This window comes from Oncorhynchus gorbuscha, linkage group LG06 (genome assembly GCF_021184085.1).
Source record: "Oncorhynchus gorbuscha isolate QuinsamMale2020 ecotype Even-year linkage group LG06, OgorEven_v1.0, whole genome shotgun sequence".
Classification (NCBI taxonomy): Eukaryota; Metazoa; Chordata; class Actinopteri; order Salmoniformes; family Salmonidae; genus Oncorhynchus; species Oncorhynchus gorbuscha.
In genome coordinates this window covers 67,297,484-67,321,255 of record NC_060178.1, presented here as the reverse complement: position 1 = coordinate 67,321,255, position 23,772 = coordinate 67,297,484, and the positions used below count along the sequence as shown (strand labels likewise).

Sequence of the window (23,772 nt, the reverse complement as noted above, 5' to 3'; positions counted from 1 at the left end):
CTTTAAACTAAAACAAAAGTCAAGGGATTGTCACCATCTTAGTGGTTCTTCATGGATTGCTTCTCTGTCTCTGTGGACATCTTCCAGAGACCTCTCTGCTGGTTCCATACTCTCTCTTATAGGGGAAGGAGAATATGTAATTAGTACAGTCAGCGGTGCTTAATTGCCTCTGGTTACCTTGTCTCCCATACCTTGTTGGGCTACTATCCGTGAGCCCAGCCTGCCCTCTGGTGGTCCTTCCACAATCCATAAAATAATGCCAGCTGATTCATGATAACAACTGGCTGAGAAAATCAGCCTGCCATTCTGTCTCATCATGACTCCAGACATGTTCTATACTATGGGTCAGCTGGAGATAGACTTTCAAAATTTGAAACAATGATGCAAATATCGGAGAGACAGACAGCAATGTTTAGACAAATCTCTGGTGTTGAAAATCAAATGCCAGTGTAAAGAAATATGAGATAATGTCTCAATGCATTTTATAGTGAAGATCAAGTTTATAAATTGCCTGAATGGGCTGATAAGACAGTGGATTGCACAGTGAGATGGAACAAAGTAAATAGGCATTTCAACGTCATAGCTTTAGCCGGTGGTAAATCGTGGAATAGACACCGGCTGGAATGCGGTTTTAACCAATCAGCATCCAGGATTAGACCCAGCCATTATACATTTGAAGTCAGAAGTTTACATACACTCAATTAGCATTTGGTAGCATTGCCTTTAAATTGTTTAACTTGGGTCAAAAGTGTAGGGTAGCCTTCCACAAGTTTCCCACAATAAGTTGGGTGAATTTTGGCCCATTCCTCCTGACAGAGCTGGTGTAACTGAGTCACGTTTGTAGGCCTCCTTTGCTCGCACACACTTTTTCAGTTCTGCCCACACATTTTATATAGGCATGGCCACTCTAATAACTTGACTTTGTTGTCCTGAAGCCATTTTGTCACAACTTTGGAAGTATGCTTGGGGTCATTGTCCATTTGGAACATCCATTTGCGACCAAGCTTTAACTTCCTGACTGATGTCTTGAGATGTTGCTTCAATATATCCACATAATTTTCCTACCTCATGATGCCATCTATTTTGTGAAGTCCACCAGTCCCTCCTGCAGCAAAGCACCCCCACAACATGATGCTTCCACCCCTGTGCTTCACGGTTGGGATGGTATTTGTCGGCTTGCAAGCTCCCCCTTTTTCCTCCAAACATAATGATGGTGAGACCAGAGGATATTTCTCCAAAATCTTTGTCCCCATGTGCAGTTGAAAACAGTAGTCTTGCTTTTTATGGTGGTTTTGGAGCAGTGGCTTCTTCCTTGCTGAGCGGCCTTTCAGGTTATGTCGATAGAGGACTCATTTTACTGTGGATATAGATACTGTTGTACAGGTTTCATCCAGCATCTTCACAAGGTCCTTTGCTGTTGTTCTGGGATTGATTTGCACTTTTCGCACCAAAGTACATTAATCTCTAGGAGACAGAACGCATCTCCTTCCTGAGTGGTATGATGGCTGCGTGGTCCCATGGTGTTTATACTTGCGTACTTGAAATACACAGGTACACCTCCAATATACTCAAATGATTCAATCAGCCCATCAGAAGCTTCTAAAGCCATGATATAATTTACTGGAATTGTCCTAGCTGTTTCAAGGCTCAGTCAACTTAGTGTATGTAATCTTCTGACCCACTGGAATAGTGATACAGTGAATTATAAGTGAAATAATCTATCTGTAAACAATATTGGGAAAAATTACTTGCGTCATGCACAAAGTAGATGTCCTAACCAACTTGCCAAAACTATAGTTTGTTTAACAAGAAATTTGTGGAGAGGTTAAAAAAACATTTTTAATGTCTCCAACCTAAGTGTATGTAAACTTCCGACTTCAACTGTACAGGACAATTACCTATCCCAAAGTCAGTCAAAGGAGGGGGCTTTAGGAAAATACTATAGGTCAGGAAGTTTCTGAAAAACTGCCAAATTTGAATAACTTATTTTCACATCACCAGCTAATGCGACAATAAAAACAACTATTTGTCAGAGTTCAATATTGGGCCTTTGTAAACAGCGTTCTACACAATACCTGTGCCTTGAAATGACTTACATGCAGATGTTGTTACTTCAACCTGCAGCTGTTTATCATTCATGCCAGTGCTCCAAAGTATTGCTCATTAAAACTTTACTGTTGACATTAATACATTATTTGGTAGTGTTTTTTCCATCTGCATGGTCCTGAAGTATTAAGAAAATATCTCAAACAGAAAGAGTTTTACATCATTCTGTAGATACACGTCTGTTTAAAACTGTAACGGTCGTCGTATGAAGGAGAGGACCAAAGCGCAGCGTGCCAAGTGTTCATCTTGATTTTTAATACAAATAGTGAACACTGAAACAAAAACAATAAAACGACAAATGAACAGTCCTGAACTTTGAAATAAAACACAGAACAGAAAATAAACACCCATGAAACACAAGTGGGAAAAGGCTACCTAAGTATGATTCTCAATCAGAGACAAGTAACGACACCTGCCTCTGATTGAGAACCATACCAGGTCAAACGCAAACACAACATAGAAAACGGAACATAGACAACCCACCCAACTCACTCCCTGACCATACTAAAACAAACTACATACTAAAACAAAGACATAATAAAATAACTAAGGTCAGAACGTGACAAAAACAACATAGTTTAAATAATGATTTTTTTTGTTGAGGTATTGACAAACATGTATGCATTACTTCTATGTCAAGTAAAGTAAGTGTAAAATCTCTCTCCTTACTCTGATCGATATAAAATGACAAAAATAATTGAATTAACTCTGGTAAGATTATTTTTAAAGTATAATTAAAACATAAAATCATCAACAATAATATTTAATTATTTGCAAATAAAATACCATCTTAGTAAAATACATATAATTCCTTAATTATTATAATTATATGTATCTATATTATCAAGTATCTCGGCTACAGACTTTATTCACATCCAAGTCAAGAAAATACTTATAAAACATATTATGCAACATCCAGCGTGACAAAGGCCTTCAAGGTCATTTTTAGGGATAATACCAATCAACATCCGTTACTTGTCGTAAATGTTTCAAGGCAAGCATTGCTTCACAGCAATTTCACTGATCTGTATAATAGTCATATCAGGGATATGTATTAGACACATGAAACATCAGCATATCAAAACTCCTAAATATCAAATTCATAAGAATAGTGCAATAATACCGTCAGTGCAATCATACTGCTAGTCTTGGACAGTGATTGCTGCTTAAACAGTAAAGACATAGAGTAATATTTTCTTCTCTCAACACATTAAAAACATGGTCAACTTTGTCAACAGAAAGATAAACACTCAGCAGTCCATATGTCATCATTTAGCCATCGGTATGTGGAGGCTGTTCCAAGGCCCCATGCACAGCTCCTCCTCCTCTGATAATGTGTGGTTGCTGTGGGACGTCAACGTTTCTTTCGAAACACGACTCCTGCTCATCTACACAACAGTTGCTTCTGCTGATTCTGTCATGTAGTGCCTTGGCAATGTTGGATTTGGACCCAATTCTGTCAAGGCGCATGATGCTGAACCCCAGGGACCCGCTGGAGGACTGAGTTTAATGTCAACGGTGGAGGTAATGCCCGTAAGTGTACCTATTCCATTTCCTGTTACCGGCTCCCCCATGCTGTTTAGATGAAGCTTCTCCTGAGTCTCAGTCAGCATTTCCAGATTTTTAAACTGTTTGCCCAGGTGGCCAGGGGAGCCCACCTTGAGATTGTTGGGGTGCACGGGCCTCCTGGTCCGCACAATGGTCCCATTCTGAGAGAGGTAGACGTTCCCATTGATGTTAGCGTGGCGATTGACATTAGACAGGCAGTTCCTCTGGGGTTCAGGAGCGCTGTCCTCTCCCGTGGAGCTTTCCACCACCAGCTTGAGCCGCTTCATCCTCACCCCAGGCTGAGAACAAAAGATGGAGAGCCAAAGATGAGGTTACTGCACAGATAAAACAGTATTTACGTATATTGAAATATATCATTCATATAGGTCATAGATAAAAGTCGGGCAATCAATGTACAAGTTATCATAAAACTATGACGGTAACAGGATATGAAACACACAACTCTGTAAACATTATTTTACATTTGAGTCATTTAGCAAACGTTCTTTTCCAGAGCGACTTAAAGGAGCAATTAGGGATAAGTGCCTTGCTCAAGGGCACATAGACTGACTTTTCACTTAGCCAGCTCGGGAGCAGTGGAAGTGCTAGTGACAGTGGCAGTGGCAGTGGTAGCATTTTTGCCATAGGAGTGTTGTGTCGTGTTGCTTCCCAGCCTGGTTCTACCATAAAATCATCACTAAGCACCAGAGGTCCAGGCAGTGATGAGATGGGCAGTTAAGAGGAGTCAGCGTCTGGGTCGGGACGCTCATGTACAGCAGATTTTTTGTTATATTCACATCAAAATCTGATGCCAATTCGATGGAAACCTAGACATTGATATATAGTATTGATAATCAAAATCAAATTGTTGATATATATAGTAAAATAAGTACCTCAGACCCATGGAGGCTGTAGTAGTCATCCTCCATAAACAGCTCTCCATGCTCATAGTACATGGGAGAGATAAGCTTCCTGTGATTGCCATACGGAGGAAGGTCATACCTGAGAGGAAAAACAAACAGCAAACGGGAAACAGCTTAAGGACTGTTTCTACCATAATTCCTTTCCAACATTGCAAAATATTTTTTGAGAGGTGACAGTAACTAACAACTTCTGCTCACACCGCTAGGGATGCGAGACATTTGAAGCACTAGCTCTAACAATATAACAATTGCATATGTACTGTGTTACATATGTAAATGTGCATAAAACATGGCTTAAATTGGCATAGTCAAAAAGTTGTCAAGTTGTCATGGTTATTTTGGTCTGACTTCTGCTCTACACCCCACATCCCTCTAAATTGTGAGATGACATGCATGAGAGAAGGGGTCAACACGGATCTGCTACATAATTGAATCTGTACAAATACACGATAGAGTGAAGTGATATACATTGCTGCAATATACGATTGAATCTGTGATGTATGTGGGAGTAAATGCTAAACTCTGCCCACAATACTGCTGCGAGCGATCCACAATTAAAAGGCCCATATCATAATCTCCATTAGCCCCACATTGAATCTGTGAATGAGGTGCAATGTGGGGCCGACATCAATCAGCATCATACCAACATCTGCGTAAGGACCTGAAATAGCAAGCCAAAACAGAAATGTGGTCATATCTGTAACCCACTTGTCATGGGTGCCAAAAGCCAGCTGCATTAAACCAGTGACTGTGTGGAAACTGAAGGAAGAAGGTCAATTGGAAATCTGCATTAGCAACACCTTCTGAACAGATGAGTTCGCTGGGTCACCGCATACAGCTAATGATCGCTGGATTTAGAGTTAAAGGCAGCTATTAAATTGATCCCATGCTCTTTAAATAGAAACATATCAAAGGCAGTCTGGGATTATTGGGATAGCAACCTCAGCAGCAGCAGCTTTAATAAGGACCTGCTGCCCCACATTGTCGACCAGTCTTCACAACACAATTACTGTCAGCCTCAACAGAAGGGCTTCGTAATACAAACACACTAAGCATCCTGTGCGGAAACTAGAATTTGTATGGATGATGAGAGGGTAAGTCACAAACTCGATGAGGCCTACGTGATCATGCAATTAAAATACGTTTAGTAATTGATGAACCACTTCACACAATTCATTACGGTTTGATTCAGGTAGGGGATTAGCTTCACCTCCAACTATCTTAACTCCCCTGAGTGTCTGACCACGAGAGTTCAATGCACAACATTTGGTTAACATCTGTTTGTATCGCTGTAGATTACGTAATTTTCCTCTAGAGTCTAGACCATTTAGGTGATCTGCAGTGTACCACGCAAGCCGAAGTACCCTTCCCTCTCTTCCCTACTGGAGGAGACCATTACCAGGCTCTCATGGGCCATGCTCCGCTCAAGCCTGAGAAATAGATTACATTTGGTGGGAGTGGAAAGGGTAAAGACAGGCATGATCTGCATAAATATATTACAATATATTACACTTAACCCATAATTTTGAATTTCCCCACACCCCCTACTCTCCAACCCAAAGGATCACTCAGTGCGTGTGTGTGTGTGTGTGTGTGTGCTGGGGGCTTCTGAAATGTGATTTTGTCTTAATGGCAAAACTTTCAACTTTAAATTAACCAGTGGACATTAATTAAATTCCCTGGATCAGAGCGAGACTGATGAGAGATGGGAAAATCAGCGGAGTTTGGACTCACCCTTGGTCGTAATTATAGTAGTCATCCCTGTAGTAGTCTTGGCCTGGGTCGATGCCTGACTCCATGGACAGCTCCTGAATTTCAGAAGAAGTACATGGAGATCAAATTAGTACAGAGAAACAAAAGCGAAACCATAGAAACCCAGCACAGCACATTGCAGAACAGCACAGTGTGAGCATTGAATAATTATCCTTATGCATTGAGAGAAGCAGTAAGGTTTCTACCTCAGGTCTCAGCAGGGATGTCCTTGGCAGTTGCTGTTGCTGCCATAGATTTGTTAGAGAGGGAAGGATAAGGAGAAGCAGAATGTTTAATTATAAGTTTATATACATTTTATATTTTACTGCAGAAGGCTAAATCAGGGTCACACCGTGTTTCTCAGTAGTCTTAAACAAATATACTTTGAAATAAAAGTATAAACATCACACACATAGTTATAAGCTTAAATAAAGAAGACACATTCTCCTCAGTTATAGAGTTGAAATGTGTTCAATTTTGAGTTTGCATCCCAATATTACACTCTATATACTATATATCACAGAAGACTGAAATACAACAAAACCGTTTGACATACATGATGAAATAAACGGGATTAAAAATACATATATATTTATTTTTGTATGATATTATGAAACATATTAACAACATTCCACCCATGAGGCCACTAGGTAAATTGACTACAGAAAAAGTCTGTGGCCATAGAGAGAGGAAAGTGGATTTGGAGGAGATAACAAACAAAGGATAAACACAGAATGAGGTGGAGATGAGGTAATGAAGGAGAATACAAAGAAAAGGAAAGATTGAGGCGATGAACAGAGTAGACAGTCAAAATGAAAATAGACAAAAGGTGTTGTTGAAAAAAAGACGATAGAAATGGTGAGATAATGGATACTGTGTATATTAGAAGAAGCCAGAAGAGAATGAGAGATAGATGACTGATAAAGCACACACAACTTTAGAGCGGATATCAAATATAGAAAAATTAAAAGAGTATGCATGACACTTCTGATGCTAAAGTTCATGGGTTATTTACAGGGTAGGATTTTGATGACTCAGGGTACCAAAGTCAGTTGACATTGAGTCAGTTGATCTTTGGTAAAGCTCCTAGTAATGCTTCCCTGCACCAGTAGAGAAAACAATGCTAATCTGACACCTAACAGTACAGAGACGTCATGATGTGACTATCATTAATGTGATGACGGCTATTTTATCAATTAACTATGTTTAATTCATTAGTAACTCATTAGTAACTTGGGGCACCATGTAAAAAGTTTGTTTAATGAGTTACTGTTTCCTTAATTAACTCAAGAATTTGTCATAATATATCATTACCATACCAGTCATCTATTAATTATTATTAGCTCATATCACTCTCATTCTGAACGTTTGTTGGATATCTACACGAACCCTAGTCTAAATGATTCAGCGATACACAAATTGGCTTAATTATTTATTTACTAACTGACTAAATAATCACACAGAAATACATAAACACAAACACACGGTATACGTTGAATTGATTACTAACATAATGCAATGAAAGTCTCTAGTGGACCAACCCGACATGACGGCTTGTTACACAATGGAAGGGGATGGGTAAGATAAAGAGAGTGGGAGAGACAAAGAGAGTGGACTGGTACATACATGTGGAAGCCATGCTCATGAAAAATTAATACTTTCCACATGAACGACCACTCATTTGAAAAGAAATACCAGACATATATAATTACGTTTGCATGCTTTTGTCATCTCTCTGTTGAAACCACTCATCCGTCTATGGCGAGTAGTTCGATGTAAGTCTCTGGTTGTCCACCAAAGGTCACAATGTCCTCAGTTGTAGTAGGCTTTTCTTCTCTGATGTGTCCAGCCTAACAAACACTCAGAGGTGTACACGCGGTGGTCTTGGTCGAGTTTATTAGACTAAAGTACAGCTGCAGACTGAATGTACCGATGTAGTCAATGTTCTTAACTCGAGCGTTTGAGTCTTACTATTTTCTGGTCTGGTAGTTTTAAACCATTTCAATGTGTAGCCACTGCGCCAAGCTTTTTGGTCTTGTAGTTTTAAACCATTTCAACATGTAGCTACTTCGCCACACTTTCTCGTCTTGTAGTTATTATCATCACTCCACGCTTTCATATTTAATTATATACATTTTACAACATTGAGAAGTAAATCTGATATCCACATTGTGAAAGCTCTTCAAGATACAATTATCTTGTTATACCATCCGTAATGACATCACAAAATGCTAAATGCTTATTGTTTCGATCCCCTCCACCCATTTCCCACATTCTTTATGTTAGGAATATTGTTTCATTATCCGCTTTTGGATGTTGGAGTTTTGGAGGCATATTCTCTCTCTACACACATCAGATTCCTTTGTTCAATAATGCAGGTCCAGAGAGAGCATTTAAGACTGGTTGTTAAAGTCATGACTGCCCCCCCCCTTACTCTCTGGTGGGAGAAAGGGGCCTCTCTTTGATGCTCACCCAGGAGGGAAAGCGATGTTATGGCACCAACAGTTTTCAAACCAAATGAAAACTGTGATGCTAATGTTAAAATAATCTGCCAACTATCTCTCATCCCGTCTAAATCTCATTCAGTATTTTCCATTAAGTGAGAGGTAGATAATAATGATGAAGAATAAAGCTGCCTCAAGTTCCCTTGAGCATGAAAAGAAATGGGCATGGTACACAATACAAAACATAAAAATACATAACAATAAAAAATGCCTACCTGTATGCCGTATCCTCGCCTGTAGGCCATGAAAAAAAGAGGAAAGAATTCATATAAAACATATATTCTGCTGAAATGTTAAGGGATTTCAACATTAATTACTTTTTTGTAACTTTTTTGAATCTATACTGTATATATTTAGTCAGAAGTTTACATACACTTAGGTTAGGGTCATTAAAACCCATTTTTCAACCACTCTACTGTGTGCATGACACAAGTAATTTTTCCAACAATTGTTTACAGACAGATGATTTCACTTAAAATTCACTGTATCACAAATCAAGCGGGTCAGACGTTTACATACACTAACTTGACTGTGCCTTTAAACAACTTGGAAAATTCCAGAAAAGGATGTCATGGCTTTAGAAGCTTCTGGATGGCTAATTTACATAATTTGAGTCAATTGGAGGTGTACCTGCGGATGTACAGTGCCTTGCGAAAGTATTCGGCCCCCTTGAACTTTGCGACCTTTTGCCACATTTCAGGCTTCAAACATAGGGATATAAAACTGTATTTTTTTGTGAAGAATCAACAACAAGTGGGACACAATCATGAAGTGGAACAACATTTATTGGATATTTCAAACTTTTTTAACAAATCAAAAACTGAAAAATTGGGCGTGCAAAATTATTCAGCCCCCTTAAGTTAATACTTTGTAGCGCCACCTTTTGCTGCGATGACAGCTGTAAGTCTCTGGGGGAATGTCTCTATAAGCTTGGCCCATGTAGGCACTGTGATTTTTGCCCATTCTTCAAGAATAAATTGCTCCAGCTCCTTCAAGTTGGATGGGTTCTGCTGGTGTACAGCAATCTTTAAGTCATACCACAGATTCTCAATCGGATTGAAGTCTGGGCTTTGACTAGGTCATTCCAAGACATTTAAATGTTCCATTTAATCCACTTGAGTGTTGCTTTAGCAGTATGCTTAGGGTCATTGTCCTGCTAGAAGGTGAAACTCCGCCCCTGTCTCAAATCTCTGGAAGACTGAAACCAGTTTCCCTCAAGATTTTCCCTGTATTTAGCGCCATTCATCATTCCTTCAATTCTTACCAGTTTCCCAGTCCCTGACGATGAAAAACATCCCTACAGCATGATGCTGCCATCACCATACTTCACTGTGGGGATGGTATTCCCAGGTTGATTAGAGATGTTGGTTTGCCAGACATAGCATTTTCCTTGATGGCCAAATAGCTCAATTTTAGTCTCATCTCACCAGAGTACCTTCTTCCATATGTTTGGGGAGTCTCTCACATGCCTTTTGTTGAACAACAAATGTATTTTCCTATTTTCTTCTTTAAGCAATGGCTTTTTTTCTGACCACTCTTCCCTAAAGCCCAGCTCTGTGGAGTGTACGGCTAAAAGTATACCGAGTATGTCCACATCCCCATCAGACCATTTTATTTGTAAACTATACTGTGATGTAAAAGTGATCTAATATGTAATATAGTACACTCATATCATATCATAATTTGGTTTTAATCCAGAGGTTAGAAAAAGTATCTAGATCTTCTATGAGACTGTGGAGGGATTCTAATTGTGGATTTAAAAGGAAACATGAATCATAAGCATACAATTTAACAGCTAACATTTCGATGACAATAATAAACATATTTGCCGATAGTGGACAACCTTGTTTTACTCCTCTTGATAGTTTAAACTTTCTGAGATGAGACCTTTACACTAGTGTAACTATCCATAACTTTAAACCATTTTATAAGAGATTCTCCTAAATTGAAATATTCCAGGCATTTAAATATAAACTCCAGTCGTAATTTATCAAAAGCCTTTTCAAAGTCAGCTATGAAATCCAGGCCAGGCTTCCCAGACATGTCATAGTGTTCTATAGTTGCCAGTACTTGTCTCATATTGTTGTCTCCAATCTATTGTCCGTGTAAAAAGCCTGTCTGATTAGGATGAATAATATCTGAAAAAACCTTTTTAATTCCATGCGCTAAGCATTTAGCTAGAATATTTGCATCACAACACTGAAGTGTAAGAGTCCTCCAATTTTTTACCTGTTGAGTGTAGGGGGCAGTATTTTGATGCTTGGATGAAAAACGTACCCAAATGAAACTGCCTATTTCTCAGGCCCAGAATCTGGAATATGCATATAATTGACAGATTAGGATAGAAAACCCTCTAATGTTTCCAAAACTGTCCAAATATTGTCTGTGAGTATAACAGAACTGATAATGCAGGCAAAAACCTAAGGACAATCCAACCTGGAAGTGCTGTTTTTCCTGAAAGCTCTCTGTTCCATTGCCTACCTTCGCTCCATTTAAAGGGATATCAACCAGATTCCTTTTCCTATGGCTTCCCCATGGTGTGAATAGTCTTTAAGCATAGTTTCAGGCTTTTATTTTGAATAATTAGCGAGAAAGATCACATTAAAAAAAGAAAGATTGCGTCATTGGATGCAGCGTTTTGCATGTGCAACAGCTTGGAGCAGACATTTTCTCTCTCTTGTCCTATCGAAGAAGCTACAGTCCCGGTTGAAATATTATCGATTATATATTGTAAAAACAACCTGAGGATTGATTATAAAAAACGTTTGACATGTTTCTACGAACTATACGGATACTATTTGGAATTTTTGTCTGTCTAGTCGTGACCTCTCGAGCCTGTGGATTTCTGAACATAACGTGCCAACCAAATGGAGGTATTTTGGATATAAAAATAATCTTTATGGAACAAAAGGAACATTTGTTGTGTAACTGGGAGTCTCGTGAGTGCAAACATCTGAAGATCATCAAAGGTAAGCAATTCATTTTATTGCTTTTCTGACTTTCGTGACCAATCTACTTGGCTGCTTGCTATTTGTAATGTTTTGACTACTGAGGGAGATGTCCTTACATAAACGCTTGATATGCTTTTGGCGAATAGCTTTATTGAAATCTGACATGCCAGGTGGATTAACAACAAGCAAATCTGTGTTTTGCTATATTGCACTGAAAATTAAATATTTTTAGTAATTTAATTTGAATTTGGCACTCTGCAATTCAGCGGATGTTGACAAAAATGATCCTACTAACGGGATGGGTGCATCAAGAAGTTAAATGGACTGGATCATTATACATAGCCCACTTGGATCCTGTTTCAGTAATAATAAAATCAGATCTTCTTGTTGAGTGTCCGATATTTTACCATTTATATAGGTGTGGTTAAAACATGCTAATATTGGTCCTCTGAGTATAGAAAAATAAATATTCTATACCCCCACTGGTATGCCATCCAGCCCTGGAGTTTTCCAGAACTTAAAGAATTTAATTGCATCAAGAAGTGCCTCCTCTGTAATTTGGCATTCATATTAGTCTTTCTGTACAGATGTTAATTTTACATTATTAATAGGAAACAAAACATACAATTTGCTTAGATGGAGGAGACTGAAACGAAAACATATTCTTCAAATACTTTACTTTCTCATTCAAAATATTGTTTGGTGAATGATGAGTGACCCCAATATTTGTAACACGTTTCAGTAAAACAAATTTGGTAGCATTTCTATGTTGAAGATTGAAAAATAACTTGGTGCATTTTTTCCTCCATATTCCATCCAGTACACTTTACTTTTATAATTTATTACACTGGATCCTTCATGAATATGTTCCTCCATTTCTTGTTGTTTTTTACCTCTGACTTACTCTGAGCCTCAATGGTACAGTTTTGCTATCTATCTGTACTGTTCGTACTTCAATTTCCTCTGTTAATATGGACATTTTGGACCTAAATTGGATTTTTTAGATGAGTACTGAATTGCATGGCCTCTAAAGGAAAATGTAAAAGTGTCCCATGCAATAAGGAGATCTGCTGTACGTACGTATGCTATTTTGGAAAAAGTCAGTTATAAATTATTCTCTTCAAATTTAAAAACAAGATATCATCCAGACGGCTTTGATTAAATTTCCAATATCCTACCCCACGTGGAAGTTCTGAAAGAATAATACATATATGCCAACTACTTGATATTCCGATTGCATTCTGTCCCTTATCAACACTTTTTAAACATTTGGTGCCAGAAAGAATGACATAAGAAAGTAATCAAGATGACTTGCTTGATTAATCCTCCACCATGTATATCTCACTAGGTCAAGGTCTTTAAGCCTCCATATATCCACTAATTCCAATATATCCATGACATTTGTGATTTCCTTAAGTGCCGGAGGGTGATAGTATGTAGTGTGATTTCCTTTATGGTCCATCAAGGTATTTAAAACAGTATTAAATAATCTCCCACCATAATAATAGAGTCTTATGTTGCTTGTAGGTTTGATACATTTGTATATATATTTTCAAAGAAGTGTGGATCATCATTATTTGGACAGTATAGTTTAATAAACCATATATGTTTATGGTCCAATAACATATTTAAAATCATCCATCTACCTTGAGGATCTGTTTGAACAATTTACACATTTGGATCTAAATTACTGTTAATTAATATCATCATCCCTTTTGAATTTCTTTGCCGATGGGAGAAATATATTTTGCCCCTCCTCCCAGTCCTTTTTCCACAAAACTTCATCTGAAACTGTTGAACGAGTTTCCTGTAAACAATATATATTATATTCCTTCTCTTTTGCCAGGTAAATACTGATCATCTTTTGTCATTATCTGCTAAGCCATTACAATTAGAACTGGCTATACTTATTTCATCACTTACCATAATGAGACACAAGTTTCAATTCTATTTATCATAATGTATGTTTGAAAACTTACCATTAAAAAGTAGCATGATGATTGAATGTCTATTTTGCTGTACCATTAAATTAAATTTGCATTGCTACTAAGTAAACCTCCAATTGGTCCCCACTATTCCACCCGCTAAAAGTCCTCCTCATGCCGAGTTGGGTTACCATTTTTAAATAAATATATTTAAAAAGTCCTGTTTAGCTAAATTTACATAATTCGATATTAATATTTGAAGTAATATAGGACATTTATGCAAAGGATTGTTACATCTTATCAGTATTGCCATTATAAAAATTATATTTGTAACAGTTTTGGGACACACACACACACACACACACACACACACACACACACACACACACACACACACACACACACACACACACACACACACACACACACACACACACACACACACACACACACACACACACACACACACACACGCACACACGAAAGGCCTTGATTTATAAATGAATATACAGTTGCAGCTATATGAGAAGGCCTGCAAAACCGAGCAAAAATTGCAAATTTTTTAGAGAATATATTAACCATTGTCATACCCTAGGTGATGGAGATCAGCTATACCCCCTTCCCCTAAAACACTGACACGTAGTCCCCCGTTGTGACCATATTCCCAAGCATTTCTGTGCAGTCAGACATTTGATGATTTTGTGCCACTAGGGCCACATGCCCCCTCTCTGAACGTCCGAGTGTGACCCCCCTCTCCATGGGTTACTGCAGCTAGTGTTGCCAGCACTGCCCCTTCCTGGGTGGGGGCACCACACCAGAATCCCCACTGGCTAGGTACAAGGTCGTCAATTTCTTTGTATATTATGCTCTCCCATCAGGCGGCTCTGGCTTTGTAGGACCAACCCTGCCAGGCAGGCTCAGAATCTGGAGGGGTGCGGTGCTGCTCTAGTAGGTCTTTGACCGCATTTTGGCTGCATTCAGGCAGCTTACAGCAGGCCCATAAAACAGATAGGGACTTCTCTTTAGTATCTGGGTCATTAGGTGGGCGTCTAGGGTATATGGTTTTTGACCATTCTGTTAAGATAGGACCATATAAAAATAAGTTTGATGTATATATATATACATTTTTTTATTGTTCCAAAATGATAGGACAATAAATAAATAAATTAGATGTATAATGCATTTTAAAATGCAGTTCCACCATGATAGGACAATAAATAAATAAATTAGATGAGTATAATTCATTATAAAATGTATGTCCCACATCTGCACAAAACTGAAAGCTCTCTCACAACCGCTGCTCACAAACATACTGTACATTGGTTCTGGGATATGCAACCATTTCCTTTCTCACTCACTTAACATCACACTTTCCCAAACAACAAAAACACACACCACACCTTCCATCACAGACGATGTGCCTCTGTCTGCTGTGTTTTTATGTCCACCATGTTGAATTACTTACTTTGCAATTTCCTGAATCAAGCCATATGTTGCATTTTTTATTTAAAAAATTATGCACACAGAAACATTGTTGTTATCTATCTATGTTCTTTCTTCCATTATAGAAATGACAGCTTGGCATATCAATTGAAAAGTTGAATACATAATTAGGTGGGGGAGAAAGAAACAGGAAATAACAAAATACTCTACACTTAACAATAACCTGCTACTACTTTTTCGTCAGGAAGCCGTAAACTAAAGTCGACATATCTAAGCAATTTCCTTCCCAATAGGAATTGGAGAAATATTTTTATGGCACACAATTGTCTCTTGAATGCATTTGTTAGTACAATGTAAATATATGTGAAAAAATGTAATTGTTATTGCATTTAAGTTCAAACATCATTTGACTATGGTTAGCTTTGTGGGTGTCACACCATATAACTTAAATCAGAATAATTTAGGCCAGGATTCAATCAGATCAGAGGTAACTTGTATTAGCCGACAAACGTATAGATTGTTATCATTTTGTTTGGGCTAACTGCGCTAGAGCTGTTAAATCCCCAAGCGACCTCTGGTGTTACCTATAGCAGACATTGCCATTGGATGCTCCGAGTCTCATTTCATACAGTATATCACATCAATTAGGCTGATATAAATCCCAATTATTTTGTTGAATGATTTTGCATGTGTGTCATTATTTCTATATAGCCTACACTTTCTTGTTCTGAACTTCTAAAGTGGGTGGGATATAAGGACGGGTGTGGTTTTGTGACAATGACTACAAGAGCAGCCGTTCACCAATTTGACAGCTCCAACACAGTTACACATCTGACACTGCCTAACCAAAAGTAATGGAAAGCTATGTGTTTGTCGGCTATCAGCGGTTACCTGAATCCTGGCCTTATTTTCAATCATTTTTGTTTCTGGTTTGGACAGCAGTATTGCACCCTTTTTTCAAAGGAATTATTCATGCTTTACTCAATTGCGCCTCACACTATCCAATAGTAAATAAAGCAAAACAGATTTTCCCCAGAAAAAAAAACTATTTTTCCCAGACATAGTGCAAATAAAGTCAATGAAAACATGGTTTAATGGAGCACCCTGGGACCTCACGGTCCAGTGGTATAGTAATTACTGTAGTGTGTCTTTGGGTCTGAGTAATGAGGACTCTCACTGGGAGGTCTATCATCATCGCTCTCCCAGTGAACTTCCTCTGGAAAGCAGTCATCTGTTATTATGGGGCAGGGACCAGGGACCGATCATAGCCTGTACGACCACACCTCCCAGTATGGGACTGGCTAGGTGGGAGTAGGGTTGATGAATGGCCTGCTGGGCTGGTGCAGTCTTTAGTAAGTTCCAAGACAAGTGGCCCTTTGTATAGATACTGAAGGCAGTGAGCAGTAGGGGGAAGAGCGGGACGCACAATCAGAAGAGTTGTCAACTGCATATAACTAATGAACACTTGAATACTAATGCATCCCGGATGAAACCAAGAGAAGGGAGTCTCTTCCTATCTTAGATGCTATCAATTCACTGGGAGGTAATGGTTTGTGATGACACAATAATTGCCATCAAAGGAACAAAAAATAGAATCACATCTGTTAGAAATTACAGCTGTATGGGCTGATGGAAAAAAGCACACCTGAACCAGAAAATAGTATGTGAGCTGTGGGCCTTTTTGATAGAAGAGATTACCCCATGTGGTGAACACAGAATACACAATTCTCCAGACTTTGGTCTGTTCTGGAACACCAGGGGAAAGGCTGATGAATCAAATATAACTGTTATTGAGAAGGGATGAGGGATGGTTAGAGGTGAAACAAACAGATGGAGTGAGGGAGAGGGAGAGCAGATAGAGGAAGAAAATAGCTACAGGAGCCTTGAAAAGAAGATTGATGTCGATGGTAGTGTGTCAGAGGGATAGATGAAAGGAATAACAAAAACGGGGTCAGGTAGAGAAATAAAGAGAGAAAGAGCAAGAAAGGGAGAAGGAAAAGAAAGTGAAAGAGAGACAGAGATCTTCTAGAGGACAAGAAAGAAAGAGTAAGAAAGAATAAAGAGAGAGTTTGTGTGGGTGAGGGAGATAAGAGTAGAGGCTGACAGCTCTGAGGACAGCAGAGTTTTAATTGGTTGACTAATAAGCCCCTTCCAGAGAGCCAATATGCAGCTACTAGTTTAGCGTGTTGTGAGGATCTGTACAGACATTTTATTTTTATTTCACCTTTATTTATTTATTTATTTCACCAGGATAGGCCAGTTGAGAACAAGTTCTCATTTACAACTGTTACCTGACCAAGATAAAGCAAAGCAGTGTGACAAAAACAACAACATAGAGTTACACATAAACAAAGGGTGGCAGCGAGGTTGGGCCAAATTGAACAGTGTGGCGTGGCCATCCAAAAGAGGGAGAAAAATGGGACAGAAGTGGTGGGGGCAGTGGTGGAGGGGCACAATTCCGGACAGCAGGAGAGAGAGGGAAAGAGGGAGGGTGAGAATGATCAGAATGATGAGGATTGGAGGGTGCAGGGGGAGGAGATGAGGAAGGAGATGGAGGAGAAGGAGATAATGGGAGAAGGAGGAGGAGGAGGAGAAGCAGGGGGAGGACCAGAATGAGGCGATTGAGAAGAGGAATGAGGTGGAGGGGGAGGTGACAGATTCTCAGGCGGGTCAGGGATGATCTCCACCGTTATCTCACAGGGCTCAGCAGTTATGTAGCTGGAGATGCTGCAGCTGAACTGCAGCGGAACTTCCTGAGGACAGGCTGAGTGGGCTTCTGGGCCTGTGGCGGGGAGCTTTCCCCTTGGGTGATGATAATATGAGGGGCACATCCTTCCCTATTGACAGGTGGCTGTAGGGGCGGATCATGATGGAGAACAGGGTCTCCGCACTCAGCTCCAGCATGTCCATGCTGTCCTGGTTCTGCAGTAGTGGAAGGAAAGTCAAGGAGTCCCTGTGGTCACGCCCTCCCCTAGGGCGTCTCTTCTGCATGTCCTGACCGACAGTTTGCTCTCCTCTGTGGTGTGGCTTCTCTGGACGTCATAACCCTCCAAGCCATCCTGGCCGTTTATCCCAACCTGGAGCAGCTGCAGCTCCCACTGGACCAGGTCCAGCAGAGCCTATATCTTCAGCAACCCCTCTGACCCTCCATAGAGATGGGTCGGTATGATATAGGCCTTCCCAGACCCTCCAGAGGGGGAGGGGGAGAAAGAGCCCTCTCTCCCCGTCCCATAGGGACTGCTGATGTTCCCATCTTTTTCATTGTAGAGAGTGGATTGGTAGTGGTCAGGGGGTGGTGGTCTGACAGAAACGTGACGTTGCTCGGGTACTTGGGTAGGTTGTTGTGCAGTGACCCATTGTTATGGGTTTAGCAGCTGCTCTGGCGGTTGGCTTCCTCAATCTTATACTTTTTAGCCCTCACCCATTAGGAATGAAGATGGAGGTTGGAGAAAATAAATAGTTGAAACACAGGTGAAGGAAGGATGAAGGAAGGAGAAGGGGTGAGGATGGTGCTACAGACTGTTATTCCAGAAGTCTTCATAATAGTATTATGATTATAGTGAGAAACAATATAAAATATGTGATTTGGACTGCAGCAGGGTAGAGCATGTTTTCCCTTTCTTGTGGTGGATACAGTATCATAGTCATTTGATGTATTTGAATACACAAGTTAAACGTTTTATAACAGATGTTCAACTGCTGACAATATTTGGACAGGAGGTAAAGTATCCACTCAAAACATCCCAAGTACATCAGCTAAGGAGTATTGGTGTCTCTAAGGGGTCTTTGGCCTGGTTTGCTAACTACCTATCTCAAAGAGTACAGTGTATAAAGTCAGAACATCTTTCTGCCTCAGCCACTGCCTGTCAACAAGGGAGTACTCCAAAGCTCGATCCTAGGCCCCACACTCTTCTCAATTTACATCAACAACATAGCTCAGGCAGTAGGAAGCTCTCTCATCCATTTATATACAGATGACACAGTTTTATACTCAGTTGCCCCCTCCCTGGATTTTGTGATAAATGCTCTACAACAAAGCTTTCTCTTCCCTTAACCCTGTTCTGAACACCTCTAAAACAAAGGTAATCTGGTTTAGTAAGAAGAATACCCCTCTCCCCACAGGTGTGATTACTATCTCTGAGGATTTAGAGCTTGAGGTAGTCAGCTCATACAAGTACTTGGGAGTATGGCTAGACGGTTCACTGTCGGTTCACTGCTAAAGTTAAATCTAGACTTGGTTTCCTCTATTGTAATCACTCCTCTTTCACCCCAGCTGCCAAACTAACCCTGATTCAGATGACAATCCTACCCATGCTAGATTACGGAGACATCATTTGTAGATCGGCAGGTAAGGGTGCTCTCGAGCGGCTAGATGTTCTTTACCATTCGGCCATCAGATTTGCCACCAATGCTCCTTATAGGATACATCACTGCACTCTATACTCCTCTGTAAACTGGTCTTAGGCCTCACTCCGCCCTATCTGAGATATCTACTGCAGCCCTCATCCTCCACATACAACACCCTTTCTGCCAGTCACATACTGTTAATGGTCCCCAAAGCACACTCATTTTTTCAGTTCGCTGCAGCTACCGACTGGAACAAGCTGCAACAAACACTCAAACTGGACAGCTTTATCATAATCTCTTCATTCAAATAATCAATCATGGACACTCTTACTGACAGTTGTGGCTGCTTTACGTGATGTATTGTTGTCTCTATCTTCTTGCCCTTTGTGCTGTTGTCTGTGCCCAATAATGTTTGTACCATATTTTGTGCTGCTACCTTGTTGTGATGCTACCGTGTTGTTGTCATGTTGTGTTGCTTCCATGCTGTGTTGTCATGTGTTGCTTCCTTGCTATGTAGTTGTCTTATGTCTCTCTTCATGCAGTGTTGTGTTGTCTCTCTTGCCATGATGTGTGTTTTGTCCTATATTTTATTTTATGCATTTATAAAAAAAGATCTATATTGTTTTATCCCAGCCCCCGTCCCCGCAGGAGGCCTGGTGCCTTTTGGTAGGCCGTCATTGTAAATAAGAATTTGTTCTTAACTGACTTGCCTAGTTAAATAAAGGTTTTAATAAAAATGTAATTTAAAAAAATAGTACAAAAATTTCAAATCTAATCATAATTGAGTTGAAGAAATCAAAGCACAGTCACAGAGGTACTTCCATTTTAAGCTATTAGCATCTAAAGACGCAGGGAGTATCACTTTTTGTGGAGGCAAACATGGTGTCATTAAGCCTTACCTTTATAAAGAGTATTTCCTAGCATCCCTGACATTATGCCACTATATTCCAATGCAAATTATCTAACGCTGTATAGTACTTTAATAACATATCTCAGATACAGCTACAATAAAATATGAAGTACAATTATTCAAGAACAGGTGTAGGAGACGAGCCGCTATCTCAAAGCAGAGCTGTGTCTAAGCTCAAAACTCTTGTTTTGCTCTTTGATCCTACATATGGACTACGCAAAAGCATTGGGGGCAGTCCTTAAAATGTCTAAAGCTCAACATGACATGCTCTAAAGACATGACTGTTGTTAGTCCAATGTTGGTGGACAAAGGCCTTTTTAGTCAAGAAATTGTTTTTCTGTTTGAAAAATTGGCAATGTCCTAAGAAACGCAAACTATATCGTATGCACAAATAGGCATTACTCATCGGTATATGGTACCTGAAACCGGAAATGAGGAGGTTAGGAGGAAGCGTTCAAAGGTGGCTTACATGCTGCTGTCCCCCAGTTCCTCGTAGAAATTGGCTGTCGAGGCACGTGGAGCAGCAGACTTTCCCGCGGGTAGAGCCTGCTGAATCCTGGCAGTTTTAGCACATTCCGCCTGTCTCCTGAAGTTCAAGTAAAGTTTAATCAGTTTGAGTCCATCCACTGCCCTTTGTTTCTATAACATTTCATCACTTGTTCCCCATGAAGGCCACATGTCTTTGGTAACTGAAGTGATTGAAGATTAGCACAGTATGTGGCTAATTTTAACTGACTGAGACAAACATTGATAAAACTTGATAAAAAAAAGGCAAGTCATTGTCTTTCCCAATTACTGGGGATTTAAACCCATTTGAAGGGGATGACTTGAACTTGAATGTTTGCACTTTTCTCTTAATTGTAATACTGTTCTTCTGACTCCTTGGTCAATCTTTAAAGGACTATTTAGTAATGAGGACCATGTAGTGTGCACGCTCAACAGCATAAAAGAGAGATCACTCATATCACATGGACTGTAACACATGTTACTTACTCTTTGAATCTGGTGGGTGGTTTACCAGACAGTGCGGGATACAAGGGGAGCAGAGGGAGAAAGCAAACACAACAGACCCTCAATTATACAATTAGTTCATTCCTATTTTGTTAACACAACACAATGAGAAACATCAATTAAATTGGGAATTGTGAGACGCCTCAATGCTCCTGCAACTCCATAAAATGTTAATGTTTGGTGGTTGTTAAGGTTCCTTTTGAGAAACACATCGCTTTAGGTGAAACAATGTGCATGATTCATGAGATTCCTATAAAGTTATTCACATAATAGGCATAAAAAACCCTATCAAAGAGCTCAGCTTATTTCACAAATGCATATAATAAGAAGAGTCCTTGGTAACAAATTCTGCTCTAGTTCTTAGCTCACAATATTATGCAATGCATCAGGCTCTCCAAGCTACAGTATGTCTGCAGGAACCCAAGAAGCTTTTTCATTTTTCTTTTGTTATCAGCATGATTTATTCGCACCAAAATGCAATTACCCCAGAGGAGTGAAATGACAATGTTTGCATCAGAATATTCTCCCACACATAATGTTGCACAAACTAGAACATCATATCTATTTCTGCAATGTGAGTGTGTGTATGTGTTTGTTCAGCTCAGGTTAACCACTCTGACCCATCTGCTAAGGAAAAACATTACCCAGACATAAGTGTTTATGTAACACACCCAGTGGATTCACACAGCACATAGAACAACATAGAGGTGTGGCTGTGTGTGTGTATCTGTGTGTGTGTGTATATCTGTATGTGTGTGATGGTGGTTGTGATGGGGTAGTGGAGGAGTGAAGACACACTGTGACGGTCACAATTGGCCGTGGAAATTTGCCACAAACTATTGTAAATTAATCAGCTTTCAAAGTGTGTGAACAGGAACATTAGATCGAGACATTATATTGAGGTTGTATTCTTTTAGCATCACTAATTAGTTAGAGAGAGAGACAGGGAGAGCTGTGCTCGGCTGAATAACTGGCACCATGCACATTTCCTTAGTCTCGCCAAACTACAGTGCTATCTTTGAAAGGCAACCATTACCATACACACACATGGTGCGTGTAGCTACGACAGCAGCGGTTGTTCACTCACTGTTTGTAGGTAACCATGACGATGACGATGGCAGGGATGCAGCAGAGGATGATGATGATGGCGAGGGCAAGCAGCGCCCCCTCTGTGTAGCCCACGGCCTGGGCAGGCTTTTTCACTCTGGCCATGATGTCGGGAGTGCGGATCTCCAAGATGTGTCCTCTCTGACCCAGGTAGGGCTGGAACTCCTTGTTGATGTCCTCCAGCTTCTCGTCCAGAGACCTGTCGGAGGAAACACAGCCAGTCAGTCACACAACACTGTAAAACCATGAAACTTGTGACACGTTTATTTCCAAAATGTCCGTGTTTAAAATGTATACATTAGGCATTTAGATTTTCCAATACGTGTTCTCATCTTAAACACAGGTGTTTAGAATGCAAGATTAAACATGATAGTCAACATGATACCCAAATCAAACTGCCTGTAGCTCAGGACCTTAAGCAAGCATATGCACATTATTGATACCATTTGAAAGGAAACACTTTGAAGTTTGTGGAAATGTGAAAATAATGTAGGAGAATATAACACATTAGAACTGGTAAAAGATAATACAAAGAAAAAATGTGCGCTTTTTTTGTACAACATTCCTTCCGTGGCCTCCAACTGCTCTTAAACACTTAAACTAAATGCATGCTCTTCAACCGATTGCTGCCCGCACCCGCCCGCCCGACTAGCATCACTACTCTGGACGGCTCTGACTTAGAATATGTGGACAACTACAAATACCTAGGTGTCTAGCTAGACTGTAAACTCTCCTTCCAGACTCACATTAAGCATCTCCAATCCAAAATGAAATCTAGAATTGGCTTCACGCTGCCAAACATACCCTCGTAAAACTGACTATATTACCGATCCTTGACTTCGGCGATGTCATTCACAAAAAATCCTCCCAAACTCTACTCAACAAACTGGATGCAGTCTATAACAGTGCCATCCGTTTTGTCACCAAAGCCCCATATTCCGATCCCATAGAGGACTGTTAAATAGCCATCACTAGCCGGCTTCCACCTGGTTACGCAACCCTGCACCTTAAAGGTTGCTGCCCTATATACATAGACTTGAAATCACTGGCCTCTTTAATAATGGAACACTAGTCACTTTAATAATGTTTAAATAATGTTTACATACTGCTTTACTCATCTCATATGTATATACTGTATTCTATTCTACTGTATTTTAGTCAATGCCTCTCCGACATTGCTCAAACTAATATTTATATATTTCTTAATTCCATTCTTTTACTTTTAGATTTGTGTGTATTGTTGTG

General features: G+C 39.8%; 1 protein-coding gene across 2 annotated transcripts in view; it reads right to left on the bottom strand.

Annotated features, from left to right (window-relative positions):
* Positions 1-2,592: 2,592 nt before the first annotated feature.
* The window catches only part of LOC124038254 (protocadherin-15-like), a 275,775-nt gene continuing 254,595 nt past the window's right edge, over positions 2,593-23,772 (bottom strand). For both annotated transcript variants that reach the window (XM_046353882.1, XM_046353881.1), the window contains exons 30-37: positions 22,508-22,726; positions 21,403-21,411; positions 20,879-20,995; positions 9,049-9,067; positions 6,536-6,574; positions 6,312-6,385; positions 4,548-4,656; positions 2,593-3,953 (exon numbers count right to left, since the gene is read on the bottom strand). In XM_046353882.1, coding sequence (XP_046209838.1) covers positions 3,495-3,953; positions 4,548-4,656; positions 6,312-6,385; positions 6,536-6,574; positions 9,049-9,067; positions 20,879-20,995; positions 21,403-21,411; positions 22,508-22,726 — 1,045 coding nt within the window. In that variant the 3' untranslated portion in view covers positions 2,593-3,494. The remainder of the gene's footprint in view (positions 3,954-4,547; positions 4,657-6,311; positions 6,386-6,535; positions 6,575-9,048; positions 9,068-20,878; positions 20,996-21,402; positions 21,412-22,507; positions 22,727-23,772) is intronic.